At 42.0% G+C, this 14,331-nt stretch overlaps 1 protein-coding gene across 2 annotated transcripts in view; it reads left to right on the top strand.

The window, feature by feature from the left end:
- The first annotated feature begins 1,208 nt into the window (after window positions 1-1,208).
- The window catches only part of msna (moesin a), an 18,686-nt gene continuing 5,563 nt past the window's right edge, over window positions 1,209-14,331 (top strand). The window contains exons 1-8 of one of the 2 annotated variants that reach the window (XM_048266398.1): window positions 1,209-1,549; window positions 9,479-9,562; window positions 11,072-11,167; window positions 11,722-11,844; window positions 12,256-12,407; window positions 12,683-12,766; window positions 13,725-13,871; window positions 14,294-14,331. The exon at window positions 14,294-14,331 is cut by the window's right edge and continues 59 nt beyond it. In XM_048266398.1, coding sequence (XP_048122355.1) covers window positions 1,538-1,549; window positions 9,479-9,562; window positions 11,072-11,167; window positions 11,722-11,844; window positions 12,256-12,407; window positions 12,683-12,766; window positions 13,725-13,871; window positions 14,294-14,331 — 736 coding nt within the window. In that variant the 5' untranslated portion in view covers window positions 1,209-1,537. Of the gene's footprint in view, window positions 1,550-4,473; window positions 4,583-9,478; window positions 9,563-11,071; window positions 11,168-11,721; window positions 11,845-12,255; window positions 12,408-12,682; window positions 12,767-13,724; window positions 13,872-14,293 lie in introns of those variants that run through there. The other variant, XM_048266405.1, reaches the window with a different exon arrangement.

Below are 14,331 nucleotides of genomic sequence, written 5' to 3' on the forward strand. Positions count from 1 at the left end.
AAGCTACTTGTCTATCGCTGCCTCTACTGGCGTGGAAGACATGTACAAATTTGTGAATTGTATGCCTGTTAATATTAGACATTCTCTGTTAATATGCATTAAGCCTATGGTGGCTGTTGAGGACAAATATGCTCGCAAGTCATATCTTAATAGTCTGTGGTTAGCCTATGCAACTGATTTTGGGATATACAAATCTTGAGCAGGCTGTTGTGGTTCTTGAATCCCACTGTGCTGGTCACTTTTCCTCGCGTTTCCCCCTCACCTCTTTCATAGTGGCCAAAAGGTTGGTGGTTTTGAATTAGTTTGAAATCAAAGCATGATTACTCGGCATTTTCAGAATCAAAGTTTCACTCTAGCAGTACATAATATACAAAATATATCATATTCAGCGGCAACAGAGGAATAGGCAATATAGCCTAATATACAATTAGGCTACAGCAAATACAGTTGAGCAACACATTCAATTGATCGTAACATGTAGGCCACAATTTTATAGACGTTAAACTTTACAGTTTATAGACAGTTCCCCCCAGACGCACATTCATTCATTCGTTCATTCATTCATGCATTCATTCACCCATCCATCCATCCATTCATTCAACCGTTATTCTCTATTATATTATAAGTTCACTGTGACTGAGGTTATACCTCATTCTCATGCTGAGAAGGCACATAGGCCTACAGGCCTATAAAATCACATTATTTTTATGATTTGTTTAATATAATAGGCCTAAAACATTCTCAACTGGATGTATTTGTATCATTTGCTATAAATTGATGATCAGGTCTGTTCTGTTGTATAGGCTAATGAACCTTATGAACTAAATAAAGAACTATATAATACTATAAGATTGATATCCTTGCCCTGTATGTTCCTGTAGGCTACAGTTATAGGTCTAGTAGGGCCCTAAGTCTGTATGTCCCAGAATACTATGATTCCTATAATATCTATAGCCTAATATTCCTTTATGATTACGATCATATTTGTCCCAACATATTTGTAGGCCTATACTAGGCTATATTAGGCCTACGGGAAAGTTCAGCCTTACTTTAGATATTTTTGAATTGAATATGTCCAAGTCATCTGCATTTCTCAGAATAGGCTATTACGTCAGGCCTAGAATTGTGTGGGATATCCCCTCTGCACGTCCATCCAGACAAATTCGGGACGGGCCGCTCACGTTCTATCTGAGTTTGACAAAGGCATAACGGACCATTGACAATACAGGCGGAGTCTGCGGGATACCCGCTCTACTATGTCTCCATCGGCCTGGGTGTGGTTTTCAAACTCAGTTCCGTTAGCAGGAAATCAAGCTCTGGGCTAGCGTTACCACTTCGGCGTGAAACAAAGCATAGCAAAACTCGTAATTTTGGACTAGATCGTTCTGGGGAGGGTTTAAGTTCCCACTTTTGGGTGGTGATAGCCAACGTTTTACGTTTCTAGTCATCCGATGGGAAAAAGTTTCTATTTTTGTTGATTCCATTGTATCATTTTAGTTGCTGACATCAGTGAGCAGAATCAGAAAAGACTGACAAAATGCCGAAGACGGTAAGTTTAAAGATATATTCTGGAAAACTGTTTGATGGCTCTTTGTTTAACCAGCATTTTATTGTTTGTCTCTAAAATTGTCGTATTTATGTGATTAAGCCGGGGGCACATGAAGCTTAGATATTTGATGCGCGAGGCAGACCGTCCTCCAAACTTTGATAAAAGTTCTGAAATAGGCCTAACAAGCCACATCATACTGAAAAACACTCTGATTTTGTAGGCCTATCATTTTACTGTAGCTAGCGTATTTTCTTATTGTTATCACGATAGCCTTCAAATTGTGTATTTATTAAGCTGTATAATTTATAGTAGTTGTTCTTTAATCCGTATTTAATGAGTTTTTGCTGTTGCCTTTTTCTTTGTGTTGCCTGTAACAATGTAGACTTTTCTTATTTCCGTTTTAGTCTGGGATAGTAGCCTATATAGCCTAATTCTTGTTTGGTGAGTCTAAAACCGTTACTCAGTGACAAGCTAAGCGGCTGTGAGAATCCCCCTATCTCAAATGTGATTGGCTTATTATTGTGAAGTTGAACGAGATGAGTCAAGGAGGCTACAGACCGTTCTTGCTTTGCGAATGGCGGACAATCTGGCTTTCATCAGAGCTACTCTGTCTTTCATCGTTTACTAATCTGGCATAACGAGGTTTAAATGTGCTTAATGAATTAGGCTTAACTTCTAGCTTTGCACTTGCTTAATGCAAGTGATACACCGGAAGGATTTAATTGCGCAGTACCAGACACTTTTCCATTAGGCTAGGCTACAATTAGGCTACGTGATGGCTGAATTTGCAGTAGACTATGAAGATGGGTACGCGTGTGCGCGCGTACACGAACGCAGCCTACACATACCCATGCGCGTGCCCTGACATTTTGTCCTGTCCGCTCTCAAATTAAAATGTTCCATAGGAAATTCTCATTGCCCGCGGCAGATCAGTAGCACATGAGCTGTAGAGATCTGTGTAGTTTCGGTTTAGATAGCCTAGAATAAGTCAGCCACCCTCAATTTTCACTTACTTGGCAGAACAGGCCTAAACTATTTGAAATCTCTGCTTCATCTTTTATGTAACTTCCTCTGATGTTGATAAGATTTATGTCTGATCTAGTCAGCTGGTGAGTGTGCTGTTTGCTCAAGCAGGATTTGTCAAAGTTTTTTAGACACAGGAAGCAACAGGCCTGACCTAGCCTAACCAGCCTTGTCTTCAGCCAATGTCACTATAGGACCAATTGTCAGAAGCTGAAGTTTTCATTTCACTCTGAAAAGCTATTTATGATTTTCCCCCTGGGGAAATGGCCTAAGCTATGTAACAGCGCAAGAACTGTTTCATAAGCAACTGATGGACACAAAGCTGAAAGCAAGATAGTCATGAAATTTGATAGCTGCATTGAGCAAATGAAGCCAGCTGACAATAAATGCAGTAAGCTATGCTATTACTAATGATCCAGTTGATCTGAGCCCTGGCTAAAGCTCCAGATTGTAACCATCTCAGTAGTTGTTGTAGTAAAGAGTTCCTTATTCAGTCTTTGTCTGTGCATACAGTATGTTGTAGATTTAGCAGAAAGTGTTCTCTTTTAGAAACACACTCTTTTTATTCCTTCTTTCTTTCTCTCTCTCGTCTCTCTTTCTCTCACTCACACGCTCTCTATCAATCTCTCTCTTTCTCTCTCTCTCACACACACACCAGCACGGAAATGAGTATATATGTTGCAAACCATATATAATTTAGAAGTTCAGTATAGCCTGGAATGCGACAAAAAATGGTTTGAGTCCGGTTTGACCTGTGCACACAAATAACTTTCTATTGAGCAGCTTTGTGTTTACAATACTGTCTGTGTAAAAGAGATACAGACAGACTTAGTGTGCAGTGCTCATAGACCCTCTAACATACTGTCTGTGTAAAAGAGAGACAGACAGACTTAGTGTGCAGTGCCCATAGACCTTCTAACAAAGTAGCCAGTCATAAGAACCACTCCTATTAAAGGTTCTAATTTTACAAGCAGATGTTCTAAGAACCTTTATTTGTTCACATTTAGAAAAACTCATGCCCTGGCATGAAGACACATTAAAAGACACCAGGCAGTAAGTGGTATTGTAACTGTCATGTATGGGGTCACGCATAGGGCTCAAGCAAAGAAAATGACTTGGCTCAGCTCCTGTTTGGTTGCCGCCATTTCTCAAGAATCTGTAATTTAGTGACTCAAGGATTCTGAGCTGACGTCAGTTCCTCTCAGGCGCCATTTCCTGGCTCTGTGCTTGCCTGACGCTGCCTCTTAAAGCCTTATTTGGAGTTGCATAGTCTCAGAGAGACTGCCGGCGCCCCTTCCTTTTACCAACGTTCTCTACCCACACTCCCCTACTGCTGCTTATCCCTGTCAGCCTTCTCTCTCTCTCCCACGCTGGGAGCCAAATCAAAAGGACCCCCACCACCGCCCTCCCACCTCACTTTCTGTCGTTTACCACAGTCATCAAATAACTCCCTTTAACAAGGCCTTAAGCATCCATGCAGTTAAGCGGCTGATAAATTAGCTGCTTGATAGCCTGTGGTAAAATGAATCGTGTAGCCCCAGCCTTGATCCTCGGTTAGTCCCTGCAGTCATATTGAATTCGATGTGTTAAGCTGCGACAAATATATTATTAAGTCCTTTGCTGTAGAGTTTGAGGGGCAAATTTGCTGGTCTGGAATTTCTCCTTGTCATCATGGTGGTGTAGATGTACAGTAACAGTTAGCACACAACTTTCTTTTAGCATGAGTCTTGCAAGTCAACAGGTTATGATTACATTACAAACATGATTAAGAGCAAGGGTAAATTATTTTTTGTAAGTTAGCTAGTGGGGTGGGGGGGGGATTAGGTGAGGTAAAGCCGCCAGAGGCTCAGACACAGCAGACTTTAGCTGTTTGTAATCAACTTCAGCCAGAGGTGGTACCAGGCGAGAAGGAGAAAGCATTCCACTGTTAGCAACAGGTTTTGTTGTTAAATGGAGGACGACTACCTCATCAACCTAAAATGCATCTTCCCACCTGTAGACTGAGAAGCTGTGAGTCATCCCTTCTCCTTTTATCTTTGTATTTCTTGCTGTCCCTCTGTCTCAAGAGTTTGAAAATAATGCATGCGTAGATGTATGCCGTTGAATGTTAGCATACCTTGAACTTGTGTTCATGTTCTTTGGTTTCACATTTAGTGTCTGCTTTCACTGCCATGTATCTGGTGTGTTAGCTACCACTGTGATTTTAATTGCTGATGTTAACATTCTGGTCACCATATCAAGAAATAAGTGGAACTGAATGTTGCTGTGCATCTGAATGCATCTAAAATGTTTGATTTACACAATAATGTTTCTTCACTGTGGTCACAATAGGTAATATAGAGAAGGATTTCTGGATATGCTTTTTTGCCAAACTTTACACCATAATCATCATATACCTCGAAAAATTTTAGGCACAGTAGCATAGAATATACATGCCTTATACATGGACTGTGAAAAGAGTTAGTGGACAACATTTATGAACAATATATTGTGTGTGTACTTTTTTTTTTCTTTTAGTGCCTTAGGGTCAAGTGATTTTCACTAATCCTTATTGCTCAAAAAAACAAAGAATTTGTATGATGGCCGCCGTGTTCAGCACTATTGAAAAACAGGTTTTCCAGACAATTTATACTGTGAAAATACAAAAGGAATTAAACAGAAAAAGAAACAAGACACATTTAGCCAAAAGAGGTCAATCCAACCTTGCTACTGTACTGTATTTATATCCTCCAAACCCATGGCATTCACCAGATGGTTTCATTAGTCTATCAGGTGCTCTGAGTTGCTTCTTCTTGAGGTGTTTGGCCACACACACTTTATTATTTAGAACATGTGCTCAGTGGAAAAACAGGGAATATTTTAAGCGGCTGATTGGACCAAGCACTTAAGATGTGGAGAGGTCTATTTTGAGTGCGGTGAAGAGGTTGTGTCTGGGAGAGGAAGAGCAGGCCCAGGTGCAGATCGGAGCGATGAGAACTCATTTCTCTGTAATAGCAAGTGAATTCACTGCCACTAAGAGTAGATTAACATAATATCTGAAAAGAGAAGGGAAATTAAATTGTAATTATGATTTTAATAATTTTGATTGTGCTCATAAGATTAGATGTTTCTCTACTCCAGTTTACTTGAGCAAAATGATGCATTTGCCTTACAATGAAAGCACATCTGTGCCTGAGTCAGACACAGAGAGACCAGCAGGCACATAAGAGCATTGTAACTGAAATGTATGACAGGAACTGTAATCTGGGTCAGTGTATACTTGACGTGCTCTCAGGAGCGGTGTGGTTTGAATGGCAGATATCAAATGTTTGGTGGTTTCCAGCAGTCAGCTTGAAACTGTCACCACTCTCAAGAATGTGATAGATCACATAGAGAACATTGTTAAGCTCTGGCAGTTGGGCAAGCACATATGCAGTTAGCTAGTATGGAACCGTCTTGTGACATAATTTGTATTTAAAACATGCTGGATCTATATGAGAAATATGAGCAAAGTGATTCATTAAGAAAAAATGTTAATGCTCACATGAGCCAAACAGCTGCCAAACACATGTATTAGAATGTCTGGGCTTACTGTGTTAAGCACAGTGTAAAAGCCAAGTATGTGCTTCTGCTTCCCTCAGAGGCAGTGTCCCAAACAGGGTGGTCCCTCTGGTGCTTACGTACACACTAAAGTACACATATGACATTTTCAAATTTCGTGTCCAAAATATCACGTTTATCAAGATGGTAGTCATCCCCAGGGCACACCCACGGGGACCTTTAGGGAGTTTTACCGTAACGGTGCGCATAAAAGCGATATTTAAAAACAATTCCTGGTGGGTTTAAGAGCTGTTCATGGCCAGGTTTAAGGAAGGAAGGTGAGGTTTGGTGATGAAGAAGTCTTCATGGAAAAAGCCCCTGTCATCTCCGGGAGGCCCTGGAGAAGCAGCAGTCGAGGGCTGAGCAATTGTTCCTAAAATAGAAACGGCAAAACACACAGCGTTCTGCGCTTGAGGGACACACCCTTACACGGCAGAACTGTGCATTCTTGGTTCCTTTTTCATGTCGCCATGAACTATTTTTACCCCAAGAAGTCATTTCATGCACAAGCTCTCTTGACGGGTTGCCAAAGGGCCAAGCGAAGTAGATGAATGCTACGGGCGTGAATGGGGATCTGTTGGAAAAGGCCACAGAGAAGGGGAGTGGGAGAAGGGATGTGATAATATGGAAAAAGTATCAGGGCTTAACAGAGAGCTAGAGCAGCTTTACTGGCTGGCTCGACGCAGACGAGAAGTGATTGTTTCTAGGGAATGCCGTAATGGTGTGGCCCGTCCAAAAATCTGATGCAAGCCTGTCGAAATAGCACTGGGCAGGACGGCCAGGGCCCATTATGAATCACTTACTGGCCTGGAGTGGATCTCAGGAAGTCTGTAACATATTAGGAAGTTTTAGTGTAGATCCTTGCTGATGTGTCGTGTAAACGGTGTCAATTTGTTTCAAATGCAGGAAACGTATATATATATATATATATATATATATATATATATATATATAGATAGATAGATATAGATATAGAAAAATATAGATATATCGATCGATATATAGATAGATTACTCTTTTTTTTCTAGTCAGTCTCCTGTCTTCAGTCTCTTCTCTCTTGACAATAATAAAGAGGCTTACAGCACACCCATGATATACATACAGCTGTCTATCTCCATGGTAACGACAGGTGAATGGTGACCTTGGTCAGGCCCAGTGAGAATCCAAATGAGAGGGATGAGATAAAAAGAAAAGTTAAATCTGACTGGGGCATAGGAACGGTGAGCACCAGGCTGGAGAAGGCTAAGAGGTGAGAAACGAGGGAGTTATCAGAAAGAGGGGAGGGTGGAGGAGGATAAAGAGAAAAGGGGAAACGGAGAGAGAGAGAGAGTGGGAGAGAGAGAGGCCCTGCTTACACAAAGGGGAAAGAACGCGGGCGCTAATCAGCATCACAGCTGGTGAATAAAGCAGTGCATTGTGGTTCCAACAGGAGGGGGGGCCTCTGCCCGGCTCAGCTATTTACTGCCCCCTCCTCACACACACACACACACACACACACACACACACACACACACAGCCAGCCAGCCAGCCACAGGCACACAACACACACTCATACAAAATGGAGAATGAAGAATGCTCAGATATAACAACAGGCAAATATACAATGTGGATACACAATGTTTACATAGATTGTAGACTTAAATTGTATATGTACACCAAAATTACATACTCAAGTTCTTTGATGTTAAAGAGGAATTAGCGATTAAATGTTGGTGCCCCACCATGCGTTTGCAGGAGTGAGTTTGTATTGTGTCAAAACTATAGGCTGCTGCTCTAAAATGGCTTCTTGTGAGCTCTGATAGGACAGTGATGCATGGCTTACAGGATGTTAACTCAACAAGGGCAGCCTGACTAAGTTGAGAGGATGTGGCAACTTCCTGTAGTAAGAGAGAGAGAGAGAGAGAGAGAGAGAGAGAGAGAGCAAAAGACAGCACAGGAACTCTGAAGAATAGGGAAGCATACAATAGTCACAAACAGATTTAGCCTCACAGTCTGTCAGGGTTGACAGCAGTGAAATTCTTTGTAGTGGCATTTAATCGAATTTTAAAACGAATTTTGTTTTTTTATTTGTTTGTCCTCCCAACCACCCCACAATGTGTCTATCTTTCTCTGTCCTCTCTCTAACACAAACATACTAGCACAGTGCTAGTGTGGTCGCTCTGTCCACTCTCTCATTGTGTTTCCTTCAATTGTTATCTCTTAACCAAAGTTCCACAGCATAATCAATCATACTCCCGTTGTGGATGAGTGTGCCAGGCTCTCTAAACCTCCCTCTCCTTCTACACTTCCTTTGAAATCCATTTAACCCTGTGAGTTTGTTACCACCATAAGATTTATCTTTGAACCGCAAAATCACTAAATCATGATTAATGCATTATCATACCGGATACATAATCATCCCACCTCTTATAACTTTCACCTCAGGTGCTTTAAACACCATGTCCTATTCTCCACACCTGACTATCATATGCATTTGTCATGTGTACAGACCTTACTGTCCGTATTGACCCTAAGCAGATGTGTCAGGCCCTTGAGTTGTGGATCTGCTCGAGGTTTCTTCCTATATGTATCTCCAATTCTAGGGAGTTTTTCCTCACCCCTGTTACCCATGGGCCTCTCTCTTTCTTTCTTTCTTTCTTTTCTTTTCTTCCTCTTCCTTCTCTGATTGCCTACATTCTGTAAAGCGCCATGATACATGATACATGTGTAATGTTTTGGCGCTCTATAAGCACAATAAATTGAAATTGAAATTGAAATTGAAATTGAAAATGCACAAACATTGCACACGGATATATGATAGACTGTGGGGGGATATGGTAAGCTGAATTTGTAGCCAAGGTGACCAAAAGTCATTTAGGTAAAATTTCTAAGGGTCAACGGACACAGGACCTGTGGGGTCCGACACTCCTGGACTGGAAACAACAGCCTCAGCAGCGTGCTTAATCTCTATGGCAACTCAATCCTAGCAACAAGCCTAAAACATCAAACTAGTCAGAGGCACACAGTAGCAATTCTCAGACCTAAGCAAAGTTCAGAATAGAGAGTTTTTTCTCCTCTTTTATGTTTTTGGGATATCTCTGCAACATATTTAGACAGCTGTAAATAAGGTTTGTGAGCTACCAGTAGGCCTACAGCTAAACAAGGAATCAGCTTGATCACTGTTGTCATGTCAACAAGCATGAATTTATCCCATGCTTTCCGTCTTCCAATCTCAGTGGGAATCAGAGAAGAAAAAAACAAACCAACAAAAAGGAATAGTGTCGCAAAGCTCCTAATGTTTGTTTGCGGTTTTAGTGGCTTACGTGTCCCCTTGCTCTTTTCCAACAGATCAGCGTGCGTGTGACCACAATGGATGCGGAACTGGAGTTCGCCATCCAGCCAAACACCACAGGCAAACAGCTCTTTGATCAGGTGCGTTTCAACTCCATCTTTAAACACATTCACAACAGGCCTTCAATCGTATGGTCCACTATTATTACACTATCGTTATCATTGAGGTGTGTGTGTGTGTGTGTGTGTGTGTGTGTACTTGTTCTACACACAACTGATAGCATGCTGTTACTGTGTTATTACTGTAGTTGTCTCTGTGTGCGTCTGTGCATGCATGACTCATGTACACCCACTTGTGATCACATGCAGTCACAGATTGCAGTGGTACATCTAGCATTTACTCATAGATGTAATGCTATGCTCACCGTTTCATACACTGGAACAGGCAATTTCCCCTTAAAACTACCATCACAGAACAGCGGAAGTCACGCTGTTACATTTAACTTTTCGGAGTCTGTCTGTTATGGTTGCTAGCAGATCAGTGAGTAAGGAAGACCATTAGGGAACATTCAATTAGTGTCAGTGATAGGTGATGGAGGTATCATGGCTGGTGTCATGCAAGTTTTCTTGAAAAACTGAATTCTAGCATTCACTTGAAACTGAAATCTTACAACTGACTCTGGGGAGATTTTCTTGGCAAGTCCCAAACAGAGGTAGTCAATCCACTCAGAGAGGAATAAGCTATGGGGGCATTCTGATTAATTGCTATGCTAATCAAAATCGCATAGGGATTTTTAAGACTTAGAGCGTGTAGTGAATAAATTTCTCTTGAGCTTTGGAAACCATAGCCACTGCTGAGAGGAAATGCATGATGATTAGGTTAGGACTGAGGAACTTGGACCATCCCTCACACATACTGTTAAATTGAATTTCGAATGTACGTGATGAAAGGGAGACCCAAGGGCGTGCTCCTCTAGTCTGGCTGATGAAGAGGCCAGAGGAGAAGTGTGTGTGTGTGTGTGTGTGTGTGTGTCAGAGTGTGTTTGAGTGTGACTGTGTTTATGTGTTGGTATTATGTGAATCATTTTCAGTTATTATCAGTTATAATCAGACAGTTTATAAATGTGTGATTTCCTGCTGTATGTATGTTCTTCTAACTTCTTCTAACTTGTGTAACTTCACATTTCCAACATGTCTGCTCGGGTCTGTTCAAATCTGTTTCAAGTGTGTCAAGCTGCCATGACAAAATGAAAAGAGACAAGTGTTACCACAATCCTAATTGTCTGTTTTGGAATACACTTTTCAACACATCACTTAGCTTCTTTGGGAGATCTAATTGTTGTCAACAATATAACAATAATTTCACAATGTCATTGCAATTGAATGTTTTAATGATAGCCATTTCACTCTTGTTTATCTCTCACATCCCAGTCTCCCCAATCAAAATGCTACTCATTGTTCTTGACATAACTGAATTGTACTGGCTTGACTGTCAGTTTTGAAGCTGGGCTAGTGCTGAAGTGCAGTTAGTTCTATTCCTTTCATGCTGTACTAGCATGTAGATGTAAGATGTTTGTATGCTATTGTATGGTCGCACGTGCTTTCATGGTTGTTTATACCTGTTTTTTATGTGGTTTATACCTCTTTTAGGTGGTGAAGACAATTGGTCTGCGAGAGGTGTGGTTTTTCGGGCTGCAGTATCAGGACACCAAGGGCTTTTCAACCTGGCTGAAGCTCAACAAGAAGGTGAGTAAGCGCTCCCCTGAAACAGTTAAACGCGCACATGAGTCAGAGTTGTCATAGTTCATTTGGAGTGCAATACATCATTGGGAAATGTCTCTGATTAAAACTTAATATATTTTTGTCATGTCTTAACACAAGATGTTTTATTGCCATACTGCGGACATTCCAGTCTTGCGTCGAGGCGCATGTGTGAACCGTGTCTCATTATGAGTTTCTGTCTTCCTTTGTTCTTCATTTTGCCATTTCATTAAATCTGGGTGTATACTCAACAGTTGTCAGATTCATCAAAACAGGCAATTATCTCAGAGACGACTAATACAGGCTGCAAATTACAATATCACTCTAGAACAAGAGGAAAGTAATGTAACAGGCATCAAGACAGAGGGCAAATGTCAACACTCAGTGAATGTTGGGAAATGAACGTTCTAAAGAATATCTGGGTTCATTGAATTCAACATAGAATTTTAGAACCTTCAATTGTTGCGGAACTTAGGACGTTCAAAAACCTACATCTTTAAGGGTTAACATTGTTTTATCATCTGACCCTAAACCTCTAGGTCACGGCCCAGGACGTGAGGAAGGAGAGCCCGCTGCTGTTCAAATTTCGGGCAAAGTTCTACCCCGAGGATGTCTCTGAAGAGCTTATCCAAGAGGCCACCCAAAGACTCTTCTTTTTGCAGGTGGGTCTCAGTCTCCAATTATGTGTTAGGTTTTTCAGTGTTGTTTCAAAGCTGTGGTGTGTCAATTTAACTGTAGTCTGTTTACTGTAGAAAGATCCTTATTTTTTTAACCAAGTTTTAGTATTTTTTTGGAAATTGGAAGAAAGGTTAATGTAAATATTTACTTTTTTATAGACGATGGCATTTTGAGTCTTCATGTTTGGGGTGTGATTGGTTGTCGTACGTGTATATTTTGGAGGTGTGGCTGGCCATTTTTGTGCTGAGGGTGTCTCTATTTCCTGGGTGGAACGCTGTTGGGATGGGGTTGGCGGAGGTCGTGCAAAGGCTGCAGCTACAGCTGAGGCTGCTGTTGTGAAACAGTTGGGGTTGAGTTTGTGTCGAACTGATAAGGCTACAAACCACAACTCCCAGGTCAAAGAGGCCATCCTGAACGATGACATCTACTGCCCACCAGAAACAGCTGTTCTGCTGGCCTCGTACGCTGTGCAGGCCAAATACGCCGACTACAACAAAGATTCCCACAACCCAGGATATCTGTCTGGCGACAAACTGCTCCCACAGAGGTATACCTGTGCACAGACACATTTATTTGGGGATTAATAATTGACAGTCAGCGTGTAGGAATATATAAATTTACCTTTGGTGTTATATGAAACACCCATGCATATAGATCATGTATCTTACTTGCTATCACCACACATCATTCTCAGACAGTTATCAGATTCAGGCTATTTTTTGTCAGGCATGTCAGGCATATCAGTTCATGTGTAGCTGCAGTAAGGGAATGGTACGGTGGCCCTGAAGTGCCAAACACACTAATGGTACATTATCTTTGCAGGGTGCTGGAGCAGCACAAGCTGAACAAGGAACAGTGGGAGGAGAGGATTCAGGTCTGGCATGAAGAACACAAGGGCATGCTCAGGTAACACACACACTCTCACACACACACACTGTCTCTCACACACACACACACACACACACACACACACACACTGTCTCTCACACACACACACACACACACACACTGTCTCTCACACACGCACACACACACACACACTGTCTCTCACACACACACACACACACACACACACACACACACACACACACTAGAGCAGCACGCCCTTGAATCTTCCTTTCATCACTTCCACTCGATCACTCACACACTGGTGTACGCTTATAGACATGCAAACACACCCATACACACACTGATGTACATTTGCAGCCAGCATGCACACCCCCCTCACACACCAGTGCTCTATTACAGACATGCAATCACTGTCCCCCTCTCTTTTGAGATTAGATTAGATTAGATTAGAGATCTTTATTGCCCACTACTGTGGAAATTCATCTTTGGCCCCACAAACATGTAACACACACAAGCAAGACTACACAACAGGTACAACATAAAGCAGACACAAACAAAGACTACACAGCAGGTACAACAACACACACACACACACTCTGATATTGTGTTAGGGTCAGAGTTTTTACATCTGATCACCCTCTCAAGCTCTCTCACTCAATTCTCCATGGCTCTTGCCGCAACCACAGCATTTGCCGACTCCCCCGTACTATCTGGCCGGGTGTCGTGCCTCTATTGTCAGCGCAACACTCCCCAGTGGCTGAGCCAGTCCAGAGCTAGCCCCACTGAACGTTTGATAAAATGTTGTTGTTTTTCTTGAGTGTTTTGACTCTGGCAACCACTACCCCTCCCCCGAATTGCCCCCTACTGAGAGTGGTTTAACTGCCCGGGGGCCAAGCAGTGACTTCAGCACTCTGGCAGTGGGCTGCAGTGGTGGTGGTGGAGTAATGAAAGTGTTGCGAGTGCTTTGAGTTTGATGTTAAGTCGTGAGGATCGCTCCGTGTTTTGTGTCACCCAGAGAGGACGCCATGATGGAGTATCTGAAGATCGCCCAGGATCTGGAGATGTACGGCGTTAACTACTTCAACATCAAGAACAAGAAGGGCTCGGAGCTGTGGCTGGGAGTGGACGCCCTCGGTCTGAACATCTACGAGCAGAACGACAAGTGAGCCCATTCAACACTCCACCACACCCCTTTTTAAATCCCCCTTCGAGTTTTAACTGTTTGGTTTGACATTCCAAAAACATTTTCTGTGTTCCTAGAAAACACTGTTATCTGTTCTTTCATTTACCTTCTTCTTAACCAGAAACTTTTACCTTTTACCATTACATTATATAGGATTTTCCTATAGATGAACACTACAATTTTATATTCATAGGGGGCACTTTTAATAACACCTGGATTACTCCATTTTAGGTTATCACAATAAAAGTAAAACTCTCCACTCTGATGTCAAGTTGAATCAGTAGTTCTTTCCCACTATCCCCTTCCAGTCTCCCCCACTGGTCCCTCATGACTGACCAGTGCAGTCACGTACGGCAAGGGAAGTGCTTGACCCCTATGTGTTTGTGTTTCCCTCTCTGCAGGATGACGCCCAAAATCGGATTCCCATGGAGTGAGATCA

This window comes from Alosa alosa, chromosome 2 (genome assembly GCF_017589495.1).
Source record: "Alosa alosa isolate M-15738 ecotype Scorff River chromosome 2, AALO_Geno_1.1, whole genome shotgun sequence".
NCBI lineage: Eukaryota > Metazoa > Chordata > Actinopteri > Clupeiformes > Clupeidae > Alosa > Alosa alosa.